At 36.7% G+C, this 27,564-nt stretch overlaps 1 protein-coding gene across 1 annotated transcript; it reads left to right on the top strand.

Moving 5' to 3' along the window:
- The first annotated feature begins 2,646 nt into the window (after nucleotides 1–2,646).
- AFP (alpha fetoprotein) lies at nucleotides 2,647–27,388 on the top strand. Its single transcript, XM_035293563.3, has 15 exons — nucleotides 2,647–2,811; nucleotides 3,631–3,682; nucleotides 4,823–4,955; nucleotides 7,849–8,060; nucleotides 9,216–9,348; nucleotides 10,254–10,351; nucleotides 12,128–12,257; nucleotides 14,203–14,417; nucleotides 16,059–16,191; nucleotides 16,716–16,813; nucleotides 17,358–17,496; nucleotides 19,433–19,656; nucleotides 20,795–20,927; nucleotides 26,856–26,907; nucleotides 27,252–27,388. Exons 1-14 carry the CDS (start codon nucleotides 2,727–2,729, stop codon nucleotides 26,898–26,900), a joined length of 1,830 nt encoding a protein of 609 aa, XP_035149454.1. The 5' UTR covers nucleotides 2,647–2,726; the 3' UTR covers nucleotides 26,901–26,907; nucleotides 27,252–27,388.
- Nucleotides 27,389–27,564: the final 176 nt, after the last annotated feature.

Below are 27,564 nucleotides of genomic sequence, written 5' to 3'. Positions count from 1 at the left end.
GAATGAATAAATAAAATGACATCTATGGAGTGCCACTTTGTGCCAGACCTTGTTCTGAGGCATTTATATTTATTAATTTATTGAATCCTCATTTAACCAGGAAGGAGGTACTATCACTATCCTCATTTTATAGATGATTAAGATAAAGCACAGAAAAATTAATTAACTCACCCAAAGTCATGTATCTAAGTGACAGGGCAAAAATTAAGAGCGGGGCAAAAATTCAAATCTGTTCCCCAACTTTACATGCTTAATACTATACTACACTCCCTCTCTGATCATATGGCATGAAATAGCAGACATCTGCTCAGGAAGGCAGAATATGAAAAGAGATTGGAGGATGACACAAAACCAGCATTAATATCACAGGAAAGGTCCAAATGGGACCTGGACTGATAGAAAGGTTATTACTCTAGTGTAGTCTCATAGGCATCTTGATGAAGTGGTGGCCGACACAACACACATTGGCTTGATGCATACATATTATTTGTAGTTATGTGTCTATATATATGTATATTTGTAATATTGAAAGTCATTTAGTAAAGGCCTGCTGTTTGCCAGGCATTTTTACATTTGTCCCCTCCAATCTTTTGATGGAATGATCAGATTGGATTACTTGTCCCCTTGCAGATTACACACACACACACACACACACACACACACACACACATCAGAAAACCTGAAACATGTTTTGTGAAGTTATAAAGATTTCAGTCATTATAGAATCTGGGATTTGCCAAAAGTAACCCCTTTCTCTACCTTAAACCCTTGTTTTTAACAAGTACATTTATTATTCATTCAGCAAATGTTTCTGAGTCCTGACTATGAACCAGGCACTGTGAAAGGCTTTGGGATATTTTGCTCATGCTTGGGCAAGCTTATGTAGTTTGCTTCATAAAACTCTATTTCAGTTCTTCTTAACTAATGCTTTATGACTACTGCTTTTCAGTAACAAATACTTTGGCTTTCACATATTTGAGTAAAGTCCCCTTGAGTGTTAGGTGAACTGAACTTTACAAATACCATCCTGGAATCCAAATGGATAGACAAGGCTGGTGCTAACTCTTCTGGAGAGTGCCTGAGCAAAGTCTGTTTTGTTAATGTGTTACTTAGGATACAAAACCTAGGATAGCCACATGTAGCAGAAAATGAACAAAAACTAACAAATGAATGGGAATTTTACTTGATTAGCAGTGAAGACCTTGTTTATACCATGATAAATGGTTGTATTTGCTGGAAGTGCTACAGATGGCAACCCTGTTTTGTTTAAATGTGTGCCCCAGTAGCTTGCAGTATATATTTTTAAGTACTGTACTTAGCTGATTTAAAAATTCTTTGTTTAAAATTGCATATTGTACTTTCATTGAAGAAGTTTTGAGAGAGAGATAGAATTAAATTCACTTATCTTACTATCTAGAGAAACCCAATATTAAAACTTTGTAGTCCATTATTTCTGTTTTTTATTCTACATTTTTTTAGAGGGTAAGAGGAGTACAGAGGAGGTAGAAAGATACAAAAATGAGACCACTCTCTATATATTGTTTCATCCTGTTTTTCAGTTAGCAATATATTATGAGCATATTTCTATTTTATTAAATATTCTTCCATGAAATTATTTTGATGGCTGTCTATCATCTTACTTTATGAATGTACCATATGAATTTATTTCCTGGTGTGGGTCATTTGGTTTTACAATCTTCCCTTTAGAATAATAAAACACCTGTGAAGCTTTAGAAAATATGGGTGCCTGGGTCCCAACTCCACAGATTCTGATTTAACCGGTCTGGGTTACAGACTAGGCATTTGGAATTTAAAAAGATGTCCCAGTGATTCTGCGTAGTCAAGATTGGGAACCCTCATAGACAGGGAGGATAGGAGGTGAACCACTCTCAGAACTAGGTGGAGTTTATAAGCATCTGTCAGGTAGTATTACCATCATCATCTTGAGTTGCTAAATGAATGGTGCAGCTGACCCACTTCACAATGACACATGTGCAAATAAAATTTTTATGGGACCTGGTTCATTAGGTTTGAGCTCCATGTTTTCTATGTTAAGCAATACATTGTATACTAAATAATTAAAAATGTACTTTACAACATACATATTAAGTGAAAAGTGTTTTTGAGCTAAACAATAACAACATAATTATCAGGCAATGATAATTTGAGATGAATTAATTATTCTGCAACTTAGGGAAAAGTCATCTCTTTGAATATTCTGTAGTTTGAGAATATCAGTTATATTTGCAAAATGAAAAGTCTGAATTGGTCAGACACTGTGTTGTGTGCCTGGCATATAACAGGCATTTAATAGTTTTAAAGAATTAATGTATTTAAATGAATTGCATACCAAATCCTGTGTCTTTATGGCTTCATTATCTTCTTAATTTGAGAGGAATTAATTATTTTGCAACTTAGAGACAAGTCATCCCTTTGAATATTCTGTAGTTTGTGGAGAATATTTGTTATATTTGCAAAATGAAATACATTTGCAGTACTTTTTCACCCCAGAGAGGTCTGTGTCCTTGAACATAAAATACAAATAACTGCTACATTGTTAATTATTGGCAAATGCTCCATTCTCAACCTAAGGACATATCATACAGTAACAGATATACCAACAAAAGGTTACTAGTTAACAGGCATTGCCTGAAAAGAGTATAAAAGAATTTCAGCATGATTTTCCGTATTCTGCTCCCACCACTGCCAATAACAAAATAGCCACCATGAAGTGGGTGGGATCCATTTTTTTAATTTTCCTACTAAATTTTACTGAATCCAGAACACCACATAGAAATGAATATGGAATAGGTGAGATATTTTGTGTTTTTCTTTTTAGTCTTTTCTCTATATCAAAATTTTAAAATTATAAAATTTGCACTTATTCATTTGTCTTGATTTATTTATCATATTTATTATTCCATATGGAGAAAAAATATTTAACTGGTGAATATATTTAAATGAAAGATAAACTTGTAACTTTATCAGAGTTTACAAAATTATAGTCATGCTTAACATGACAAATGAATGGTTTGTATGTTTCATGTTGAATTAATTTTTACACATTTATTTAATTGATATGCATATTAACTTTGAAAAATTAGTTATATGCACATACATGTGAATAAATAAAATTTTGTATGTGAAGAAGCCAGAATTATGCTTCTTCACATAGAAAACTCCCTCAGACTAGTAAAATAAGTAACATCTTTATTTTTAATACAGAAAAATGGATCATTATGTGACAGTCTGAAGAAGAAACACTATGACTGGGATATGAATGAATGATAAACTGTAGTATAACTATGTTCAAAAGAAATCCTGAAATACATTTTTAACCATTTGATTTTCAGGACAATTACAGCACTACAGTACAGGGGCAAACCAAATAACTGGAAGACAAAATCTGGATTTTAGTGTTGGATCTACTATAAATTATGCTTGTTAACTTCATTCCTTAGCTTCCTAGTTTTCTCAGGTATAAAATTCAGATGCTTAGGTTATCCCTAATGTTCTTTTAGTTTTAAAACTATACAATTCTAACTGAAATACAAACATTCATATGTAACAATGATTACTGTCCTGGTTGCAGTTGAAAACACATTTCATGAAGTTCATTTTGCTTTCCAGCTTCCATATTGGATTCTTACCAATGTACTGCAGAGATAAATTTAACTGATCTGTAAGTTTTGCTTATATAAATGTACTTTAAATGTGCAAAGCAATGATAAGTAAATATCTAAATAAAATTGGGTAGCCCTATGAGTTCCTAAAAGCACAAAAGCAGTTTGGACAATTTCAAGAAAAGTTATTTTTACTGAATATCAACTTGATGTTGAAGAGGTTAAACTGTTGACTAATGCCTTAGACATTAACACCTAGATTCCTTGAAATCACATATGGCAAACCAAATCAGATTTTAGAAACTGAAGATTAGTGTCTGATCAGTGACAGTCATATACTAATTCAGGAATTTTTCTCATCAATACCAATAGGGTGATATTACAATGTTTTCTTTTTCTATGTCCTATTTAAATCATAGGTGATTAAATATTCTAGTTTTTGTTATTTGTGGAGAGTATATTGGTCCTATTTTCTATGTCCTATTTAAATCATAGGTGATTAAATATTCTAGCTTTTGTTATTTGTGGAGAGTATATTTGTCTCTTGGATGTCTTTTCATTCCAGATTTATTAAATTTCTAATAAATAACTTCAAGTAGTATGTTGCTGTTACATTTTGCACATTCAAACCTGCACAAGGACTGCTTTGAGTCAATCCATGAACACTGTGGTCTTGGATTTTAGACTTTGATTATACTTGGAGTAGACACCATCAAAGGTCTGTCTAATGACCTATTTTTTGCTTAAATTTAAAAGTAACTATAAATAATATAGATACCCTCAGTTATGGTAATCATAATAATAATATAGATACAATTTATTATTTATAGTTACCATAATTATAACTGAGGGTACAGTTACAGCTATGGTAACTACAAATAATAAAGATACCCTCAGTTATGAATGCATTGTAGCAGATAGGTGGTTACAAAAGGATGAACCACTGTTATGGGAAATCCACTTATTTTGACCTTTAACATCTATATGTATATTTAAGGGAAAAGAAAACAGGAAAAAAGAGTGAAGTTTCTTCTTGGATGACTAGAAGCTAATTTTACATAATTGTTAAAATCAAATATCTAAACAGGTTACAACATAAATAGAAAATGAAACAAAAAAAAACCCAAAAAATTATATTTGAGAAAAATAAGCTTGCCGCAGGTCTGTTCCTTAAGCATTAATGCGTATTTCTGTTTCAGGGCTACCATATTTTTTGCCCAGTTTATTCAAGAAGCCACTTACATGGAAGTAAGCAAAATGGTGAAAGATGTATTGACCGCAATTGAGAAACCCGCTGGAGAGGAACAGTCTGCAGGGTGTCTTGAAAACCAGGTGAGTTAATAATTTTAAAAAAGCATTGTGATATTTGATAAAAATTTAGCATGCAGAAGAGAAGATACAGAAATAGCATGAGAAATGTATTTAAATATTTTAAGAGCTATTGCATGAAAGAGGGATTAGATTAATTCTGAATTGCCAAAGAGGGCAGAAGAGAACAATAGATAGCTATTATAAAGAGGCCATTATATACATGGTGTCTAAGAGCTATGGTTCTGAAATAAGATTATCTTGATGATGGGCATATTAACTTTTTTGAGCTGCAGTCTTCTTATCTGTAAAGTAAGGGATAATAATAGCTTCCATTTCGGAGTTGGCATGAAAATTGGTATAGTAATAATAGTAGTAGCTAATTTTTACCACACATGCAATGTGACTGGCATTATTCTAGGGAGCATAATGTGTACATTGATAATGAAAATGTTTTACAACATAAGGATAGCACTGACAAATCAGAATGGTTGTCCAGTGAGTCAAGAGATGCTGGCTGAAGCTTATTAGCAGAATATCAGCTTTGCTTACATATATTTATTTATTAAACATGCAAAATAATTCTTGAAGATAGATGCTAATCTTCCAGTTGAGGAAGCGGAGGTGCAGAGAATTAAAGTAACTTTTTAAGGGAGCCAGCAGATGGCAGAGCTAGGATTTGAACTATACCATCTGATTTCAGATTTAACAGTCTTAGTAGCTTCATTACATTGTAACTATAGTGAATGTAAGATGCATAGCACATTGTTAGGGCTGCCAGGTTTAGCAAACAACAACAAAATATAATACCCAGTTCAATTTGAATTTTAGATAAACACTGACTACTGTAATCCCATTACTGAGTACATACCCAAAGGATTATAAATCATTCTACTATAAAGACACATGCACACGTATGTTCATAGTGGCACTGTTTACAATAGCAAAGACCTGGAACCAACCCAAATGCCCATCAGTGATAGACTGGACAAGGAAAATGTGGCACATATCCACCACGGAATACCATGCAGCCATAAAAAATGATGAGTTTGTGTCCTTTGTAGGGACATGGATGAATCTGGAAACCATCATTCTCAGCAAATTGACACAAGAACAGAAAATCAAACACCACATGTTCTCACCTACAGGTGGGTGTTGAACAATGAAAACACAGTGACACAGGGAGGGGAGCATCACACACTGGGGTCTGTTGCCAGGGGGCCAAGGGAGGGACAGCGGGGGGCGGGGTGGGGAGGTCGTGGAGGGATAACATGGGAGAAATGCCAGATGTAGGCGATGGGGGGATGGAGGCAGCAAACCACATTGCCATGTGTGTACCTATGCAACAATCCTGCATGATCTGCACATGTACCCTAGAACCTAAAGTACAATAAAAAAAAGGATATTCCAATGTAGATGCTCAACAAATAATATTTATTATTATTTATTATATCTCAACATAGAAACAGGCTTTATAATGATCAGAACTCTTCAATTATAAAAGAACATGTCCAGAGAATCCTCTGTTATGGTGGGGTTGATTAGGTGGCTGAAAGGCAATGTACCTAGAATATTATAGAAGAGATGCCCTTTTAAAGATATAAAGTATTTTCTAATTCTAAAATTCATGATTTGATAAAAATTTGTTTGCATTTCTATTTTTTGTCTTGTCCTAATAATCTTTTCAAAATATGTATAAAAACTACAAAGTATATTACCTATTGCAAATTTATATTCAATTAGAGTTTCAAGGTAATGTTACAGATTGCTGAGTTATTCTTGTAAATTTAAAGGCATGCCTTTTAAATGAGGATTGGGAATTAGAAATCTTATGTAAGCTTTCCAGAATTCTCTAAATACTACTGTAGCAGCTGTAAAAGCTACATAAAAGTTCCCTAACATGCATGAAACACTTGTACTCCTCAGAGGCTTTCTGTGTAATATTGGTGATGTCATCTGAGTTTGGTAAGTCACCAGAGAAGGAAGCACATATGTTTTAAAACATTTTAGCTAAAGCTGTAATTACAACCAATGAAAAGTGTTTAAATTTTTTTTTCCATTCAAAATCCAACCATTATTTCATTTCAAAATCATTTGTATTTCTAATTGAAAATAATATGCAGTTTTATAATGTCTTATCACAGGATGGCATGTAAAATGAGGACTTATGTCTGAAACATGGTATGTATATACATACACACACACATATATATGTACCATGATACACACATATATACATATATATATTTGGAATTATAAATATGTACATATGTACCATGATATATGCATATATATTTGCAATTCCAGAAGTTATATCTTTAATGAGAATCGTGAAAATATTATGTTGCTCAGTTTCTTGTTTTCTAAATTTTAATTTTAATTTTGAGTTCTGGAGTACACGTGCAGGATGTGCAGGTTTGTTGCAGAGGTCAACATGTGCCGTGGTGGTTTGCTGCACCTATCAACCTATCACCTAGGTATTAAGCCTACCATGCATGAGCTATATTTCCTAATGCTCTCCCTCTCTGCATCCCAACCCCTGACAGGCCCCAGTGTGTGTTGTTTTCCTCTCTGTGTCGATGAAACCTGGTTTATATATTTATAAAAGCTTATATATCCTAGTCCAAATTTTTGATAACATAAAAAGGAAAAAGTAAAATAATTCAAAATTGAGAAAGAGAAACAAAATATTGCATGACTTTTTTTCTTTTATAGTTTGGAGATTAAAGTTTCATTTCCCAAAAGGCAGCAGAGAAATCTATTTCATCAGGCTAAAACAAAATACATTGGAATGTGTACAGAAAATTTTTCGAAATCCATAGTTCTGATTTTGGACATTAGAAAATGTTTCATGTGTTTTATAGATTTTTAAGGCAAAGTTAGTTATCTTTCACCAAAAATAAAATATTTCTTATAGCTACCTGCCTTTCTGGAAGAAATGTGCCATGAGAAGGAAATTTTGGAAAAGTATGGACTTTCAGACTGCTGCAGCCAAAGTGAAGAGGAAAGACATAGCTGTTTTCTTGCACACAAAAAGCCCACTCCAACATCTATGCAACTTTTCCAAGTTCCAGAACCTGTCGTGAGTTGTGAAGCATACGAAGAAGACAGGGAGACATTCATGAACAAGTAAGGATCCAGTTTAAAGGTAGATGCAAGCCTCAGAAAGAGAGCAGTAGAAAGCCTAATTTAATATTTTTGCAGTACACTCAGGTACTCCCAGTAGGTGGTATAATGTTTGCTTGGTGTTGTGTCTACTAAGGTCCCAGGCAAGGTAATTAGGAGAGCAACATTCAGTGTAACTTTGTTTCCGCAGCATGCTAGATGTAGCACAGACCACAGGACAGACCTACCAGAGGTTCCATTAGTGCCTTGAGATATATACACCTGCTTTTTCCCATTCTACTTTCAGTTTTACCTTGTTCAAGAATATATTAGTATTGCACAAAATTGATGCTTTCCAGAGCCATATATTGGTGTTTTGTGCTCTCCAAATTGCCTAGAAATGAAAGTGAAGAGTTCCAAGCATGGTCAAGATGCAGAGACATGGCAAAGATTTACTGAACTCTTAGGATGTGTGGAAACGTGTCTCTTTGCACATAGGATCCGATTAATGCTCACAAACAATATTTGAAGCTTCCTTTTCCTCTTCCTCTTCATTATTCTTCCCCTTGCTTTGTTGATGAGGAAATCGAAAGCTGGAAGATTAAAACAACTGGCTGAGGGCATACAGCGAGTACATTTGAACCCAGATTCTCTGTTGGAGAAGCCCGTATCTAACCCTTCATCACTTCTGCCTCCCATGTTACTTCCTAAACCGGAGAAATAGAGAGACTGCTCTTAGAACATGTCTGCTATGTTGACTCTCCAGGTGGATAACTCCATTCTGCACAGAGAAGGGAAAACGTCTGTCTTTCTGCTGTACTTAGGAGCGGTCTGGCTTTGCTGATTCCTGAAACATAACTGAATAGGCTTATTGAAAAGGACATTTTAATAAGAATCACGGTTATCATGTCTGCCTATTTTGTTCTCAGAATAGAATCTGGTATCATCTGTCAGATATTTTATTCCCCCAGGATCTTTAGTGAGGAAAATGTTGACAGCATGTGGAAAAATATGACCATTTTCCCTTTAGGAACACGGAAAGACAAAGTCAAATGCATTTTTTTATTGTTGTTGTTGTTATTTGAATCTTTAAATAAATCCCAGAGTCCAGCTCCAAGCAGTAGTAGTAGTCCTATTTTTATGTGTTTATAAATCTTCAGGTTCTATTTTATTCTACAGATACATTTATGAGATAGCAAGAAGGCATCCCTTCCTGTATGCACCTACAATTCTTCTTTTGGCTGCTCGCTACGACAAAATAATTCCATCTTGCTGCAAAGTTGAAAATGCAGTTGAATGCTTCCAAACAAAGGTATCATATTTGTGTGGATATCTGAACCAATACTGTAGTCTGACTGTGACTCATTAAAATGAAATAAAGTTAAAGATGAAAATGTGCTTAATGTTTGAGTATCATCTTCGGAATAGAGAAATATTTCAGCAGTCTGATATTCTTTGTGTGAACAAAATTGTATTTGCTAGTTTTTAAAAATTATCTATTCATTCAGTCAACAATAATTTTATTATTAAGGAAGTAAATTTGATGGGATAAAGAAGGAAAGACAAAGAGGGAAAGAGAAAGAGAGGGTGCTGTAAATGGGAGAGGAGTAAGTAACGCAAATGGAGAGAAGGAGCAGAGGAGAGATAAAACATGAAGGAAAACTGATGAATGCTTTATACTCATTATTTTTTAATCCTTAGAAAAATTTGAGGTGTATTTTTGTCCTTTAACAAGCTAGGAAAGAGGGTTAGAGAAGAATTTTTTTTTTTTACGTTTAGAGAGGTAAAATGATATCTACCATTAACTACTTGTCACCAACAGTCCTATAATGAAAATTTCCTAAGAATTGTGACTACTCTCAATGTCAGGCTGTGCTACAATAGTATTTTTTGCGACTGAAAGGACATTTAAGAAATTAGCAGTCTTCAATTTGTCTTTAAGCTGTTTAAAAGTACAGTTACTCATTTATGATCCCCAATATAAAAGTTATGTTTTTGTTTCAAGATATATTGAATAAATTTGTCTGTCACAGATGCATATAAACTAACCCAAAAGAATAAATGAGTCAATAATATTCTGTAATAATGTATGGCATTCATAATTTTAGTAAAAAATGTGTTTTATGAAATTTCATTTTACCTATAACTTGTTTTTCTAAATATTAGAGCTTGTAAAAAATTAATATATGCTTTCATGACATCTTCTTCTACATCTAGGGAGCATCAATTACAAAAGAATTAAGAGAAAACAGCTTGTTTAATCAACATGCATGTGCAGTAATGAAAAATTTTGGACTCCAAACCTTCCAAGCCATGTAAGTTTAAGCTCTATTGAGGGAAGAGGGTGAGAGCTACAGAACTACCATTTTGCAATTTGGGTTCTTTTTTCTAGTTGTTGCTGTTTTGGAGAATGAAGGCCCCTTTTGACGAGGGCTAGCGGGATCAGAATCATGAACTCTTACGATCAGAATGAAGCTAATGGATAAGTCAGTTTAACACTTACTCAAGCCTAGCTGAGAAAATAGATAGAGAAGACTTTTAAGGTTGATGTTCTTTACCTGTTCTTTAAAAGACACTTAAGTTCTGATCTGCAGTGAAGTTGTACCTCATCACTAGACCATAATTTTCTAGCTCCTCTACAGAGTAAGTCAGCCTTCACTGAGTACCGTTTAAAACTTTTGCCTTAACAAGAAATTCCTTACATTAATTGTATCTCTTAATCTGTTATGAAGCCCTTTTCAGCATTTATTGCTTCCCATGGAAATATTTCCTTGAGACAGTAATACTAGAACCCAGTATCAGGAGAAAAGAACATTTTAAATTACATAACTGATTTAAAGTACTTGTCAATTCTTTTATAATGAAACATTTCTCAAATATGAAAATATCTGAGCTGCTAATCAAGGAGTAGTAAGTATATGTATTCGGAGTTTATTTATTTGATTACTGTTTGATTAAATGACACATTAAAACATATTGCACACAGGGGAGATCTAAAATGAATTTTTAGTAATGGAATTAGTTCTAAAGACTGAAATTTCTTTTTGGAAAAAGTCCGATTTATGCCCTAACTATCCTGCAACTCAATTAGAAACTGAAAGATTAATTTATGACCTACTTTATTTAAATTTATCTTTGTAACAAGATAGAAATTAGGATAGTACTGTAATGGCTTTATCATTTGCTATCCATAAGTGACTAAAGCTAAATGGTCTAAATTTATAGAGAAGATCCATCTTTATCAGAAGCAGCAATGATAACTTTTTTCTAGGAGCAGTGGTTTCACAAAGACAACGTTTAAAACTTAATGAAATATGCAGAGGAAACCAGAATTTTTATTTCTTACTTCCTTTTTTGGCTACATTACTGTCTTGGCACAATGATATGCCTGAAATGTTTAATCTGCTCCACTTTCTTGTCCCATTTCATTGATTTGCACATACGCCTCCTTTCCAGGATTCTCAAAAGTATTTTTTACCCCAGTGAAAAATGGTTCTCATTTCCATGGAATTTTCCCTTTTTTTTTTTTTTTTTTTTGAGACGGAGTTTCGCTCTCGTTACCCAGGCTGGAGTGCAATGGCGCGATCTCGGCTCACCGCAACCTCCGCCTCCTGGGTTCAGGCAATTCTCCTGCCTCAGCCTCCAGAGTAGCTGGGACTATAGGCCCGCGCCGCCGTGCCCAGCTAATTTTTTGTATTTTTAGTAGAGACGGGGTTTCACCATGTTGACCAGGATGGTGGAATTTTCCATATTTTAAGTGTTGATCCTTTCCAAGTTTTCGGTCCACTCAATACAAATGTTCAGCATCAGGGTCGAATGGCAAAAGGAATTTCTCTTAATTCTTAAGACATGTTTTAGGAAAAGATAAATTACTTCTAAACATTTATTGCGGGCCAGTTCACAGTTTACAGATCTACTGCTTTGAAAGAGAAGGCTGGAAGCGACAAGATTTAAAACAGATTTCTTCTTTTTAAACAAAGGAATTTCAGTTGTTTCCTCTTTGAAACTTCTACTTTAGTAATATTCTATAAATTCTATTTCATTTTGACTGTTAACCAAGAAATTAATTTCTAATTTATTTTTTTCCCTAGAACTATTACTAAACTGAGTCAGAAGTTTACCAAAGTTAATTTTACTGAAATCCGGAAGCTAGTCCTGGATGTGGCGCACGTACATGAGCACTGTTGCAGAGGAGACGTGGTGGACTGTCTGCAGGATGGGGTGAAGAGTCTTGCTTCTTAAAAAAAGATATATTTCCACTCCCTCTTCTTTTTGTCTCATTCTAAAAGGGAAGGGGCTGTTTGACTTGAATTAGTTACATGGAATGGAAACTAGGTGACTCCGTAAATTTACAGACTTCTTGGTAGTAAAACTTAAACAATCTTTTGTTGATCCTGGCTTTTGCTTTAGATATGCACCCTTTTGTGAAGCCAAGGCCAATCTATTCCTTATTTCTAAAAAAACCATGAGAACTTCTCAGAAGGCTTTTACATAGTGACTTGGAGGACAGGAGGAGACTAGGTTTTAATGTATTTGTTTTTTCATTTATTTATTATTTCTTGACAAATAAATATATATTAAGTACTTTCTATCTGCTAGCCACTGTGAAAGAAAAGTTGTTATAAAAGCTCAGGCTGACTTTGAGGAATTCATAGTCTGATAGGAGAGATAAGACAGTGACCTCCTTGGAGTTAGGGACTGCCTTGGTTTACTGTTATCTCCGTAGCACAATGCCTGGCACATGGAAGGCATTCTGTAATAGTTTTTTAAATAAACAAATACAATAAAAATAGTACAAGAGACTATTCTACAAGGTAAGAGGCTAGCCATGCCAAAGAGAAGTGGGTCAAGGAGAATTAGAAAACAAAATTTTAAAAACCCACCAACAGTTTCCTAAGTGTGCTCTAGCTAGTGGTGACTTAAGCAGTGTGGCATTGCCTTATTTTGGCTAACTTTAGACTTCCTAGATATTGCTAGAGAGGTCTGTTGACCCCCAGATTACTCTCTTTCTGGTCCCCATGACACACCAAAGAGATTAAAATCCAAGAGCTTAAAAATTCCTGCTCTTAGGTACTCAAATGGCTTGATAACCAGCAATGATCTATAGTTTCCAGAAGGCTGAAAATGAAGATAAAATGCTCCTTTCAGCCCACTCCCCTGGCAATTCAGCTGAGATGCTTGAAGTCAGCAAGACACCAAGGCTGCAGGGGAGTCCTGAGAGTGACAGTCCCTGAGGAGCTGGGGAAGATGTGGGAGGAGGCAGCCTGACAGGCGACTATATTACTTTATTTGTTTTTCTTCTAGAAGTATCAACCTGGAAACTAGGGAAACCAACCAGAAATATTTTGTTTTCCTTTGAGCTCAGTTTTCTCATTTTTAACTGAAAATTTTGCTGCTTTTCATTGTAATTTTAAAAAAGATTTTTCAATTTTTGGAGTTTATAACCACCCTTTTCCTTTAAAATGGAAACATTAATTTCAGTATATCAGTTGGATTTTGATAGCTGAATAATGGCTTCTAATTGTCTTTGGTGAGAATGTACAGAATTTTCAGTCCCTTGAGAGGTGTACGTAAGCTCTGCCTCTCTCTGGACGCCTAGATGCCCTGCATTTTTATTATCTATAGACTGCCCTCTGACGGTCATAGTCTGTCACTGCAGTATGTTCTGATAAAGATGATTGCCATCAATTTCTCATGGAGCAGAGAGTTTGCTCTCCATGTTATGACATCATTTGCAAATGTTGTTTGGTGGGAAATTTGAATGCTAATAGAAATATATATACCAAGATGCATCTCATTCTATTTGAGTACATCTCCCTCTTATTTGTTAAGGTTTTTAAATTAAAATAACAGTGTTTAGCTTACAACTATGAAAAGAAGAATTGAACAAACAGGTAAGTAGAAAGGAATGAGAAAAGGCAAAAGTGGCGAGAAAGCTGTAAAATGTGAGACACGTTAAAATGTCTTCTTTCTTCTTCTTTCCTGCCTCCTTCCCCTACCCCTCACTTCTCTTTTTCCTTCCTTCTTTCCTGGCCTTTTTTCCTTCTTTTCTTGCTTCCTTCCCGCTGCCTCTCTTCCCTTTCTTCCTTTTCTAAAGCTAGCTTTGAGATTTTTTTAAATTAAAGAATAAACTTTTAAAACTTATATTTTATTTTCCTTGTTACAGGAAAAAATTATATCGTATATATGTTCTCAACAAGACACTCTGTCAAACAAAATAGCAGAATGCTGCAAACTGACCACACTAGAACGTGGCCATTGTGTAATTAATGCAGAAAATGATGAAAAACCTGAAGGTCTATCTCCAAATCTAAACAGGTTTTTAGGAGATAAAGATTTTAACCAATTTTCTTCAGAAGAAAAAAATATCTTCTTGGCAAGGTAACACACTCTGTAAATGTATGTTCATACAAGTACAAATAATTATGTGGCTGACAGATTTGCATTGCTGAAATGAAGAGTGATGGCTATGGTTTTTGAGTTCAGTATGTGAGGGTATTTGGTTAGAATGTTCTGAGCCAAAATAAATTTAAGAATAAAGCTTTAAAACTTTGATTTTGTCATATAATGATGAAGCTTTCACCATTGGTACTCTTTAACTGTTTTGCTTATGAAGCTGAATTTTATTTTGCATCAATTTCTCTGGAATCAGAAGCATTGTCATCCTGTAAAGATTACTCACATCAAGGCTACCATTGAACTTTCAAATAGGATATGGCTATTTTTGTAATAAAAAGTGTTCATGATTAAGAATGTACTCTTTTGCTACGCATGTTAAAAAAACTTTTCTCTAAAGGATAACTCAATAGATAACGCTAGATAGAAGAGCTTTTATGGGGACAGCTTATTTGCTATGTATTAAATACATGTTTTATATTTTTTAACAAAATCAAAACATGTTTAGAGACATTTGTAGTACAATAGCTTGTTGTAATATACTTGATAGGTCACATTCTCTCTCTATTTGTCTTTAAGGGAAGCAAGCAATCAAGTTAATACATTTTCCTTTTTTGTATAGTATGTAACTATGGACGCTATTAGAGGAGGTATTTGTGCAGCACTTAGGACTTTATACCTGGTAATTTCCAAGGGTCTTTCTAGTTTTAAGAGTCTGATTTTAATGTAGTAATGAAAATAATGGCCCAATTTTCTTTTTAATATTCCCTGAGGATATTGCTCTGTTGTTGCATTAAAATTAAACATTCACACATAGTTTGCACTGCTAAATAAAATTATGTAAACTAGAATAAAGTTCTACTTAATAGACACATAGTAACAACTTACTGGTGACCAAACTAATCATATAACCTGGGAATACCAGTAATAAAGTCAAGAATTACCTTTAAGTTTACACATCCATGCACATCTAAAGCTAATTGTTTGTTTAACAGAAGCAGTTCTTCAGTTGCAAAGGTTTTTTGCAGTAGAATTTTCTCAGCCAGAAATGATCTTCCCCCAGATACTTTCATGGCTTCCTTTACTTAGCTGATCTCCGTTTTGATATCAGCTGCCTAGAGAGACTTTTCTTGATGATACACTAAGTGGCCTCTCCACCTCGGGTATCACCCCTTTTCCATCTTCATTTATTTTCATTGATTTATCACTAACTGAAATAAGATGGCCTATTTTTTGTTTATTTGTTCTGTCTCTGCCTATAATGTGTGCTTTTCAGAGGGCAGGTATTTATCTTACACATCATTGAGTCTGTTCTGCTTAAAGTAATGCTAGCAAAGAGTAAACACTGGAAAAATATTTGTTGAATAAATGAATATAAAGTCCATAATTGAAAACTCAAATTGAGAGATGCAAAAGAAGGCAAAAAGTCATTTTACAGGACAATTTGAAGTATCACAGTCTGTCTTAATAGCTTTGCTATTCGTATAATTCAAATCCTATTTGATTTGCAGGTTTATTTGAATTTAACTTCCACATGCCATATTATATGGGAATAACTAGAGAAGTGATGACTCCTTTTGTCTCTTAGTTCCAATAACTTGCAACATTTTTCCCCACATACTTCAGTTATGTTCATGAATATTCAAGAAGACACCCTCAGCTTGCTGTCTCAATAATTCTAAGAGTTGCTGAAGGATACCAGGAGTTATTGGAGAAGTGTTTCCAGACTGAAAACCCTCTTGAATGCCAAGATAAACGGGTAAGCTGCTCTAGAATTTTAGGGAAATCTGAAAAACTGGGTTGATATCATCTGTTAAAAATGCTGTTTGTTTGACAGCCTAGTTATTAGCTAGTAATTAGCCAGCTATATCTATTAACTAGTTGTCTAGATATTAAGCTGTTATTAATTAGCAGTCAGCAACTAGTGGCTTGCTTTAGAAATAAAAATGTTAACCAAAAGTTCTTTGATGCACAAATAAAGGTAGTATTCATTATTCAATTCTGGATAGCTTCAGAAAGGCAAGAATTTGTACAGAAAGAACTTTAATCATTTATCCAAAGATTGAATTTTTCCATTAAATGATTTTGTGATTCACAAAGTTTAAACTTAATCTCCCCAAAATCCATTTGCTTTAATATCAAAATTCATACTTTAATGTCTTTAATATTAGAAAATCCCTAAGAATGGTTTTATAATAGTGTAAAATATTGATCAACTTTTATATACAAAGTTACACATCCAACAAGAGAAAGACGTATAGGTAATGATTCTTCTGTTTTCAGGAAGAAGAATTACAGAAATACATCCAGGAAAGCCAAGCATTGGCAAAGCAAAGCTGTGGCCTCTTCCGGAAACTAGGAGAATATTACTTACAAAATGTGTATGTTTTTGTAAACAGTATTTTTAGTGATTTAAAATTATTAAGAAGCAAGAGAAATATACGTTCAAATTAGCAACTCCATAGCTACTCTAATTTCAGTTCCTATTTCAGATTGGAAGTCCGTGTAATTTGACTATCCAATATCCTGGAAGAGAATGTAGCATTCCCCTCCTATGGAAGCCACAAGCTTGGCCTGTCTGATCCATGGTATTGACTTTACGTTCCCCATACTGTGCAAATTTGTGCAGTAAAGATATCCATTCTGTCATTGTCCATCCTAGTTAAAGCACCAAAAGATCGGAGTTAAAAACAATAAAGCTCTGAGTCAGCCTTTTGCCTGAAGTTTGCTTTTTCATTGTGATATGCTGCTATAATAGGAGTACAGGGAGTGAACACATCTCAAAGGTCGGTTCAGATACCATGTGGATGAAACAAATGAGCTGACCTCATGTCTTCTGACATGAGAGAAGAGTCTGTGAAAGGCAAGGAGGCTAAACACTCATGAATGACTCAGCAGGACTTAGTAAAAACATGCTTCTTTCAGGTTTCTCATTGCTTACACAAAGAAAGCCCCTCAGCTGACCTCGTCAGAGCTGGTGGCCATCACCAGAAAAATGGCAGCCACAGCAGCCACTTGCTGCCAACTCAGTGAGGACGAACTATTGGCCTGTGGTGAGGGAGCGGTGAGTGACTGCTTGGTTTAGTCCCATCTCACTCCTGCCCTGTTTGACTTGAAATAGCATCATAATTCCCCTCTAGTAGAGATGGCTTTAGGAGGCTTGTTTGATTAGTAGCAGTTGGAGGGGTGTGGGAACTCAGCTCTGAATGGCTGGTATGTGGTCAGGCTTCCTGCTCTTCTAGAATGGCTGGGGAAAGTGCAGCCAGTTTAGTCAACAATGTCTGAGCCACCTTTATATATTGGAAAGACAGAATGACCAACATGTAACTTATAATTCATAACTTAATTCATAACTTATTACTTCAACTCATAATTTCTGTTTTTTGTTCATACACTTATTTGAAGTTTAAAAAAAAGCTTTATCTTTGATAGATTGAAATTAGTCATGCTATTTTAACCATATACTTATATTTTTACCTTTTGGAGTATAATATTATTATGACATTAGGAATAATTTGTTCCCTTTAACAGGGTATAGGGTACAGCACAAGATGAATACCACGTTCTGAATAGTGAAATGACTTTCGAGTCAGTAATGCCAAGTTTCTTTGCTTCCTAATGTCACTAGGGTCATACATATGATTACAAGATAAATGAAATTTTTTTTCCCATAAAATCATAATTGCAAACCAAATTGTATAACTATTTTATCCCTTTTCATCTTTTTTTCGTAATGGGGAGTTATTTGCTAGTTAGTCTTCATGCCATAAAAATTTTCCCCAAAGATTAAGAGTAAAAGCAAAGTTCTTGTGATTAATATCACCTCAATTGTTTGTTCAATCCCCCATGTTGAGAGGCTGCAGGGATGCAGAATGGTGTAATGGTTCAGCAGTGTATGTTCCAGAGGCTGCCAGCCTGCAACCACATTCTGCTTTCACTACTCATTAGTTATGTCACAGTGGAAAAGCTACTTATGTCATTAAGCTTAAGCTTTTTCATCTGACATTTGAGAATAAAAATTATACCACCCTCATATGACAGCTGTTTTAAACAAGATAATCTGCATAACTCATACAGCAGTAGTCTGATAGATAAAAGTGTACACAAAACATATCAGTTCTTATTACAAGTTATTAATATGTGATTAAGAAATATCTTTGGGGAGGCCGAGGCGGATGGATCACGAGGTCAAAAGATGGAGACCATCTTGGTCAACCCCGTCTCTACTAAAAATACAAAAAATTAGCTGGGCATGGTGGCGCATGCCTGTAATCCCAGCTACTCAGGAGGCTGAGGCAGGAGAATTGCCTGAACCCAGGAGGCGGAGGTTGCAGTGAGCCGAGATCGCGCCATTGCACTCCAGCCTGGGTAACAAGAACAAAACTCCATCTCAAAAAAAAAAATAAATAAATAAAAGAAATATCTTTGAAGTGTGTAAAGTAGAAGGATTCTACATTAGGAAAGCCTTAAAAACCCACATAAATTGGCCCTATTTCTTTTCAATTAGGGTGATATTGTAGCTGCAAGTGTATACATGTGTGTGTGTGTATATATATATTATATATATATACATATATACGACTCAAAGGGCTAAGTTTGTGCTCTTCCTACCTTCAGCTAGTGATTCTCAAAAGAAAAATGGAAAGTTTAACTAAATACACATGGAAAACATAAAGGCAGATACATTTTGTCCTTTAGAAGCGTGTATGTAACTGGAAGCGTGTTTCAAATTGCTGACACAAATAGCTAAAGGACTAGCATCAACATCACATGTGGACCATCTGCTGCTACATGCTAAGGCTTAGCCCAAGCAAATGGGTAAATGCTGGAATTTATAATATACTGCCACATGATCCTACATAGCAAATTTTCCTCTGATATTAATTATAAATTGTTGGACATTAGAAGTCATTGCAGTAGTTTTTTGAAAACCTGGGCCAACTTTGTGACTAATGCCCAAACTCCTTGCTTTTTTTTTTTTTTTTCATTCTCCTAACCAGGCTGACATTATTATTGGACACTTATGTATCAGACATGACACAACTCCAGTAAACCCTGGTGTTGGCCAGTGCTGCACTTCTTCATATGCCAACAGGAGGCCATGTTTCGGCAGCTTGGTGGTGGATGAGACATATGTCCCTCCCGCATTCTCTGGTGACAAGTTCATCTTCCATAAGGATCTGTGCCAAACTGAGGGTTTAGCACTGCATACGATGATTCAAGAGTAAGAAACTGTTACTTGCTAGCATGGAGAAGACTGACAATCCCAAAGAGCAACTGAGACTTCTACCTCGCACACCTAACACTGTTGGGCTCACTAACAGAGCATTACTCCCAGAGCACTTAAAATGGCTTTGAAAATAGTTTTGTCTCAGTGTCTTCACAGCCTTATTGGAGAAGCAGGTCTGGAAAAATTCATGAGGGTGGACAATTTCCTGTTTGTAAAGATAATCTCTGTTGCAACTATTATTGTGATATGTATTTGGGGGTTAAGGAAAAGTGGGCAATCTATCCTCAGGAATTAGAGTGTATCTTTGCAGCAAATCCAGGTACTTCCATTGCAAGCATGGGAAACACATTATTGAATTTCTTTTTTACACTTTTTACACTTTGAAGGGAATAATCATCTTATTTAATTCAACCATGCAGTTTGGGTGTTAAGGAATGACATGTACGTTTCAATTCATTATGGGAGCTCTTTTGTAATGGTGATAGTAATGCAAGTCAATGGGGCTTATGTTCTTCAAACTCCCAAGCATTTTGATACTTACTTGTTTTGTTAATAGTCTTCCTTCACTGAAAAACCCATTCTTTTTTTTTCTCTATCACAGTCCGAGGTATGTTTCAAGGTATGATAAGAATGCTGCCTCTTCTGGCAAGCTTTTCCTATTGCTCTTGTCTAATTTCTATTGCTCTGGCCTAAGTCCAATATGAAAGCCTTGCTAAATGAGTAGTGCAGCCAATTAGTGCTGCCAATGCCCAGATAAAGGTGTGATAACCGGATGGGCAGGGTTCAGAGATTTAGGTCTTTGAGTGTGGATAAGACACACTTAAGAAGAGAGGACAGGAAAGGATATTCTGGGTGGGGCAGGGGGAGATTGCCTTTTACTACATGTATGTATGGTCAAGGATGAAATAGTGTTCCATCCATAACCTGCACAACTCCAGGCTGATGGAACACTTGGTATGTTTTCAGCCTCAGTCTTTCTACTGAAAGTATTAGACAAAGTGTGTGTGGTCAGTCTAGTGATAGGTTGATAGAGTGAGGGTTTAGGCTCTGAAAATTCTCTACTAGGAGGGCTGTAGAAAAATAGCATTGCATAACAGACTTCTCTTGTATTTTGTTTTGCTTTAAATCACAGGTTTCTCATTAACCTTGTGAAGCAAAAGCCACAAATAACAGAGGAACAACTTGGGGCTGTCACTGCAGATTTTGCAGGCATGTTGGAGAAATGCTGCCAAGGCCAGGAACAGGAAGTCTGCCTTGCTGAAGAGGTACATGTAGCTCCTTTTATACTTCAAATACTTGCTATGGAATTTTCTGTAATGGATAATGAAAAGAAGACCCTACAAATCTATAACTTTAAAATATTTTCAGAGAGATTTAAATTTCATTGAGAAATGATTGAAGGAATTTATAAGATTTACAAAATAATCATGCAACTGGGGGAGAAAAACTTCAGCCAGATTGCCTGGTTCTGACACCAGGAGTCAAACCCGGGCTGCCTGGGTGAGAGTGCCAAGTCCTAACCACTAGACCACTTAGGTTCTTAGCCTCACTAACCCTGAAGAATAAGGAAAGGGGCCCCGGAGGTGTGGTGAGCTTACTGTTCAAATGAATATCATGGACCCAAAGAGTTTTGTGGAAAAGAGATTTATTAGACAGAGAGAGAGAGAGAGAGAGAGAGAGAGAGAGAGAGAGAGAGAGAGAGAGAGAGAGAGAGAGAGAGAGAGAGAGAGAGACAGTTCCCACACTGTCCCAGAGAAGGAATTTGTATAGGTAGGAGCAGATGGAGTTTTAACCCTTGAGTTATTCCCTCCCCATTCATGTTTTTGTCCAATGAGAGGGGTACTTCCAAACTTCCTCTGGAGTGATTGATCTTTGACTCTGATGCTGGATTGGCTGCTTGGTCCACAACTCTGAGTTACAGAGTCCTGTCCTCCCAGAGCTTTTGGTGGGTTTTTGGGACAAAGGAGCCTCACCTGGTTTTCTCTACCTAGCCCGAGCCCGGGAAACCTAGACAAAGAATTTTACATTTGAAAGCCCCCTGGTTCCTAGATGGAGGCATGGAGCCGGGAAACTCCTGCCTTTGAAACCACACCCCTAGTGGACCCAGAAAGAGAAGCTTCTATAACACAGTTCCTCAGTCCCCACTCTGAACAGGAAAGTCCAACTTCTGTTGGGACACGGGCATAGATCTCTCTTTAACTACTTCGTGCTGAATTGGTAATGGGCAGTAGAGAGGGATTTCCTCTCAATGTTCATATAGATAATGGCTCCTGCTCTGGCTAACAGGTCCTGCCCTAGTAAGGAAGTGGGACTTTCTGGCATGATGAGGAAAGCATGGGAGAAGAGCACATCTCCCTAGTTACAGCTTAGGGGCTGGGGAAATATCAGGAGACTGCTTGTCCTTGGACTCCACGGACAGTTACAGACTTGGAGGACAATCATCCAGGACAGGAGAGCAAAACTGAGAAGGCTGCACCAGTGTCCAGGAGAAGATCAACCTCCTGGGCCTCTATGGTTAGCCTTCCGTGGGGCTCAGTGAGGATGATGGCTTGTGCTGGTGCTTGCCCTGGGCACCCTCAGCCCTCCTGCTGGGTCATCTGGTTAGTCACCTCAGGCCCTGGGAACCTTTGTCCACTGGGACAGTGTGCCTTCCAGTGATCCCTTTGGCACAGTGGGCAAGGACAAGGAGGTGATCTGTTCCTCTGGGGACAGTCTTTCTTAAAGTGTCCGGGTAGGCCACAGTGGTAGCAAGCTCTGCCAGACTGGTGGCTAACCCAAGCTCTTCTCTCTTCTGAGCCCATCGGGTCAGCTTGCCATGAACAGGGCTACAGACTTTCTCTTGTCCCTCCTGCCCCTTTCAGCCTGTTCCTCCTGGTCTCTACTGCAGAATATGGAGTTTGCTATATTTAGTGATAATTCTAGACTCTTTTCTGGCCCCAGGACCAGCTTCTGGAGCTTCCTCTTAATGTTTGCTCCTGATTACATAATAAATTTGTTTTTTAGTATTAGCTGACCCTTGATGGAGTCTGGTGACAGAAGAGTATACTTTCTTAAGGCCTCCCTAACCGCTCAAGGAAGGCTATTGGGTTTTCTTCCTTTCCCTGACTTATGGTGGATAACACCGCATAGTTCATGGGCTTTTTCCTAGTTCATTTTAATCCCTCAAGTATGCAGGTTAATAGATGCCTATGACTCCAGTCTCCATGTTCTGAGTCAGGATCCCTGTGAGGGTCCATGCTGGGGACTGCCTGTCTACCTGTTGGGAATCTATCCTTCTCCTCTGGTGTCATTTGGTCATGTACTTGACTAAGGTACCAGGTGTCCCCAAACTCTGGAGCTGCTGTTAGAGCAGCTTCTCTCTCACTGCTGGTTAGAGTCTGAATAAGCAATAACATGGTATCTTTCCAATTCAATTCAAAGGACTGACCCAGGCCCTGCAGAACATCTATGTACTTGTCTGGGTCATCTGACAATTTTCCTAAGTCTGCCTTGATTTGTTTTAAGTCAGAAAGTGAAAAGGGGGTCTGCACTTTGGTTGCGCCAAATTCTCCTCCTACTACCTGTAGGGAGCAGAGTTGAGGCATCCTAGTAGCCTGAGGTGCCTTGACCATGTTGGCCTTCCCTGACTCCTCTTGTGTTACAGGAGCTGAGACCTGGTCAGCATCAGTGGAGGGAAGAGCCACAGGGAGTCCTAAATATGGGGGTAGTCCTGAGGAGGGGCCAGTAGGGCGTAGGTTATAAGCCTTATAGAGCTGAGGATTTTTCCTTAAAGAAAAGAAAACTTGCACATAGGGGACCTCAATTCATTTATTTTCCATCTTACAGACAGATCTAATTGTAGAAGGATGTTATAATTTATACTTCCCTTAGGAGGCCAGGTTTCTTCACTTAGCAGAGAGTATCGCAGCCACTGTTTGGCAGAGAAAAATGAGCCACTTCTTCTTTAAAGATTATGGATGAAATTGGTCCCAGTTATCCAGGATACACTTTAAGGGTGATTTTGCCTTGGGAAGAGTAGCATCCATCTGAAATTGAACACAGGGATACCCACATCCCTGGTTATTCCTTGCAACTGGTAGCCCTGGGGCAACCCCCAGTTATAGCACTTTGTAGTTTCCTTGCACCCTAGGTGAGTGATCATCTTCTGGGTTCCCCCCATGTGCCGGGTTTAATCATGCTTACTGGTGTCATGGGCACACCTTCACTGACTAGTGTCCTTATGGCCACCTTAAGAACATGGGGACTGCTGGGCTTAGTGGCCCTGTACTGGTGCATCCTTGAAGAACTAGGCCAATGAGGCTTGGGCATAGGGAATATGCATCCATATTCCCTAGCAAGAGTTTAATTATCAGGCCTGACCATAAAACTGCCCTAGGAGGATAAACTACTTGGGAGGGGCCTCTAAGCACAACAATCTTAAAGAAGGTAATGGCTGGCTGCATGGCTGAGGCCGGAACAATGTCCTTGGGGTCTGGACCTTCTCCCCCACCCAATTCTCCATTATAGGAATATACCCTAGGGTTGTGGGGTCTGTAATTAACTATTTGAGGGTCAGACCAGTTCTGACTATGGCATTCTAGATGGAGAAGTTCTGCCATACAGAGAGCCAATCCTAGGCAAGACAAATTGTACGTCATTGGATTTTGGCACACTCCGTTGGATTGGGAAATTGTGGGGTGACAAAAAACACAATGTCCTATAGCCTCTGATAGACTCTGGCTCTATTAGGCCATAATCTATCACAGTGGACTAAGGGAACTGGCCCTGTGTATACTGTAGGAGGTCCTCATAGGCATAAGCCTGAGGGCACCATGGGCAAGGGTCCCTGAACTGCCACCCTAAGAGCCTCAAAGTCCTAGCAAGAAGGGTAATAGCCTCACCTGTAGAAACTACCTTACAGGAAAGAGCAGGGAAGAAATTTGCCTTATGGAAATCTGGACCCAGGAGGCTGGTGTCTGAACAGCTGGGCATGGCTCGCATAGCTGGCTTTTCCTTAGATGGTCTAAGCAGGGCCACAACCTTAACCAGATTGAACCAGGAGTTTGGGACTCTGCCCTTTCCTCTGGCTGGCCCTCAGCTTGGCCTGACCGTAAAACTGCTCTAGGAGGATAAACTACTTGGGAGGGGCCCGTAAGCACAACATTCTTAAAGAAGGTAATGGCTGGCTGTTACCTTCTTTAAGATTGTAAGAGAAAGAAAGAACAGCAAGGAAAGGAAGCTGGTTCAGAGCTGACCAATGCTCACAGTTCTAAAGAACCAGGGTTTGTTAGAGAATCGGTTCCCAGAAAGCCCATATCTTTAGACAGCCAATGGGTGCCCAGTTTTTACCTCCTTAACAAATTTAAAAGAAGGGAAAGTACACATTAGCAAGTGAAAGGGGTTCAATATCACTCACCACTCTGAAGCCCGACATTCTCCTGGCTGGCTTACCAAAGGATATAACGGGGGGAGCAAAACTTCCAGTGGATTGCCTGGTTCCCACACCAGGTGTAAAAACTGGACCCCCTGGGTGACAGCCTCGAATCCTAACCACTAGACAACATATGTTCTTGGCCTCACTAACCCTGAAGAATGGGGAAATGGGCTCCAGAGGCATGGTGAGCTTCCCATTCAAAGGAAAGTTATTTATTAGACAGAGGGATAGAGAGAGAAAGGAAGACAGCGCCCATGGAAACTGTTTAAGTATGAGCAGCTGGAGTTTTAACCCTCTCCATTCATGTTTTCGTCCAATGAGAGGAGTTCTTCCAAACTTCCTCTGGAGTGATTGATCTTTGACTCTGATACCAGATTGGCTGCTTGGTCCACAACTCTGAGTTACAGAGCTTCCTCCTCCCAGAGCTTTCAGTGGATTTTTTTGGGACAAAGGAGCCTTACCTGGCTTTCTCTACCTACCCTAAGCATGGGAAACCCAGACAAAAAATTTTACATTTGAAACCCCTCTGGATGGAGGTGTGGAGCTGAGAAACTCCTGCCTTTGAAACCACGCCCCTTACAGACACAGGAAGAGAAGCTTCTATAACACAGTCCCTCAATCACAGTTTCTTACTTAATATTAGGAAGAATTATACTTTTTAAATATATTGATAGAATTAGGAAGTTTGATTTATTTCCTAGTAGAAACCTATGAAGTCAATGTATAAACAATTGATGATAATTTAGATTGTTTCTGGCCTAGAACCTTATCGATTCAGCTGAATGAATTAAAGGATTTAATAGCAAATTATGCAAACAGAATATTAGGATAATATTTGTAGAAAATGTTTTTGAACTCATTTAGAAGTTTGCTTTTGTACATCAACAGAGTGGTACTTAGGAGTTATTTTAATTGCATAGTAATTTTGGCAGAATAATTAGCTATTTTTTAAACTGGAGAATTCTACCTTCTTTTAAAAAATTACCTTTTTCAGCTTTATTGAGGCATGATCAAAAATTAAAAATTATGTTTAGGGTGTACATGTGATGTTTCTATGTATTTATGCATTGTAAAATGATTATCACAACAAGCTAATTGGCTAAATTTTGCAAATGTTTAGTTTGTATTGCTACATATATTTGAATATAACAACATTATACTTTAAAAAGATATTCTATAACTTAGGTTTTTTTTTGTCAAATTTACCTATCTCACCATGTAAAATCCAAAGACAGATAATATTTAGAAACGTAGAGTTTTTCTATAAATAATATAATTAGATGCATTTGAGTGTGTGTACTTATTAGTATATGTGTATGTTTTTGGTGGGATCAGGTGAGGGTGGGAAATAGATAACCAAATTAGGTAAAACTGGTAAAATAGATTTGATGTAAAGCATTTCTGAAAACGTGACACAAGAAGATTAATGTTCTGTAATCTGAGAAGACATTTAGATATAGAGCACTTTAACAAATACTAGCAGAGCTTTATCTGCAAACCTTTTAATTTTGAATAATTTGTAACTTGTAGAGGAAGGGGAAAGATTAAATGAGAATAGAAATAGATTTGGAGATTGTTATAGAAAAAATCTTTTGATATTAATGAATATTGTTTTCTCTCTAACTTCTACTGTCCCACATTGTTGACATCAGAGATGTATTTCTTTATTTTCAACTTAATCTACAAACCTGTGATTTCACCCCAGATTGTAAAGTGTTAACAGCATGATTGACATAATAATCCATATTTTTATCTTATTATTTTTATTCTTAATTTTCAGGGACAACAACTAATTTCAAAAAGTCGTGCTGCTTTGGGAGTTTAAATGACAGGTAACAAAACATTCACACAAGCCTGAATATAATGCTGATTTTCCAGAAATATAAATCCATAATGAGATAGATCCTAAGGAGTGCCATTAATTTTCTTAAAAATAAATAGAATTCAATTTTTAAAAGTTTATTTTAAAAACACTAGGAACAAAATTATACACACAATGTTAGATTAGTGACTCAACAATGCAAAATTCTTTTAGGTTATTTAAAAGGCTTCAACAAATGCTATCAGAAGACTTCCCTATGTATCCAATGTTTCTCTGATATAAAATAATAGAACCAGTTACCTACTGCACCTATTACTTTAATTAGCATTTAATATATTTTTGCTCATATTGCAGGGGGAAGAGAAGACAAAATGAGTCATTTAGTGTAAACTTTTTAATTTTAACTGATTTAACATTTTTTGTAAATGAATGACATCATGAAGACTTTTATGTGAGATTACCTTATCATAGAAATAAAATATCTCCAAATACTTTCTTTTTCCAGTCTGTTTATTTATGAAAAATTATAATCTCTTTAATTTTGTATACCATTGTCTGAAACAGATTCTGTTAAAATAGCATTCAGTATTGGTTATTATAGGGGATTAAAGCCATCCAAAGATGGATTTATGGTACTAGATCACTTGGTAACCTGAAAACACACTCC

The sequence above is a fragment of the Callithrix jacchus genome, chromosome 3, assembly GCF_049354715.1.
Source record: "Callithrix jacchus isolate 240 chromosome 3, calJac240_pri, whole genome shotgun sequence".
Classification (NCBI taxonomy): Eukaryota; Metazoa; Chordata; class Mammalia; order Primates; family Cebidae; genus Callithrix; species Callithrix jacchus.
The sequence above is the reverse complement of the archived record's forward strand: the minus strand, read 5'-3'. Positions and strand labels throughout refer to the sequence as shown.

Bases quoted from the DNA above. Each gene is read 5' to 3' on its own strand.
- AFP (XM_035293563.3), top strand. From the start codon at position 2,727: ATGAAGTGGGTGGGATCCATTTTTTTAATTTTCCTACTAAATTTTACT. The intron at 2,812-3,630 runs GTGAGATATTTT...TTTGCTTTCCAG, and splicing joins TAGAAATGAATATGGAATAG to CTTCCATATTGGATTCTTAC. The intron at 8,061-9,215 runs GTAAGGATCCAG...TTTATTCTACAG, and splicing joins AGGGAGACATTCATGAACAA to ATACATTTATGAGATAGCAA.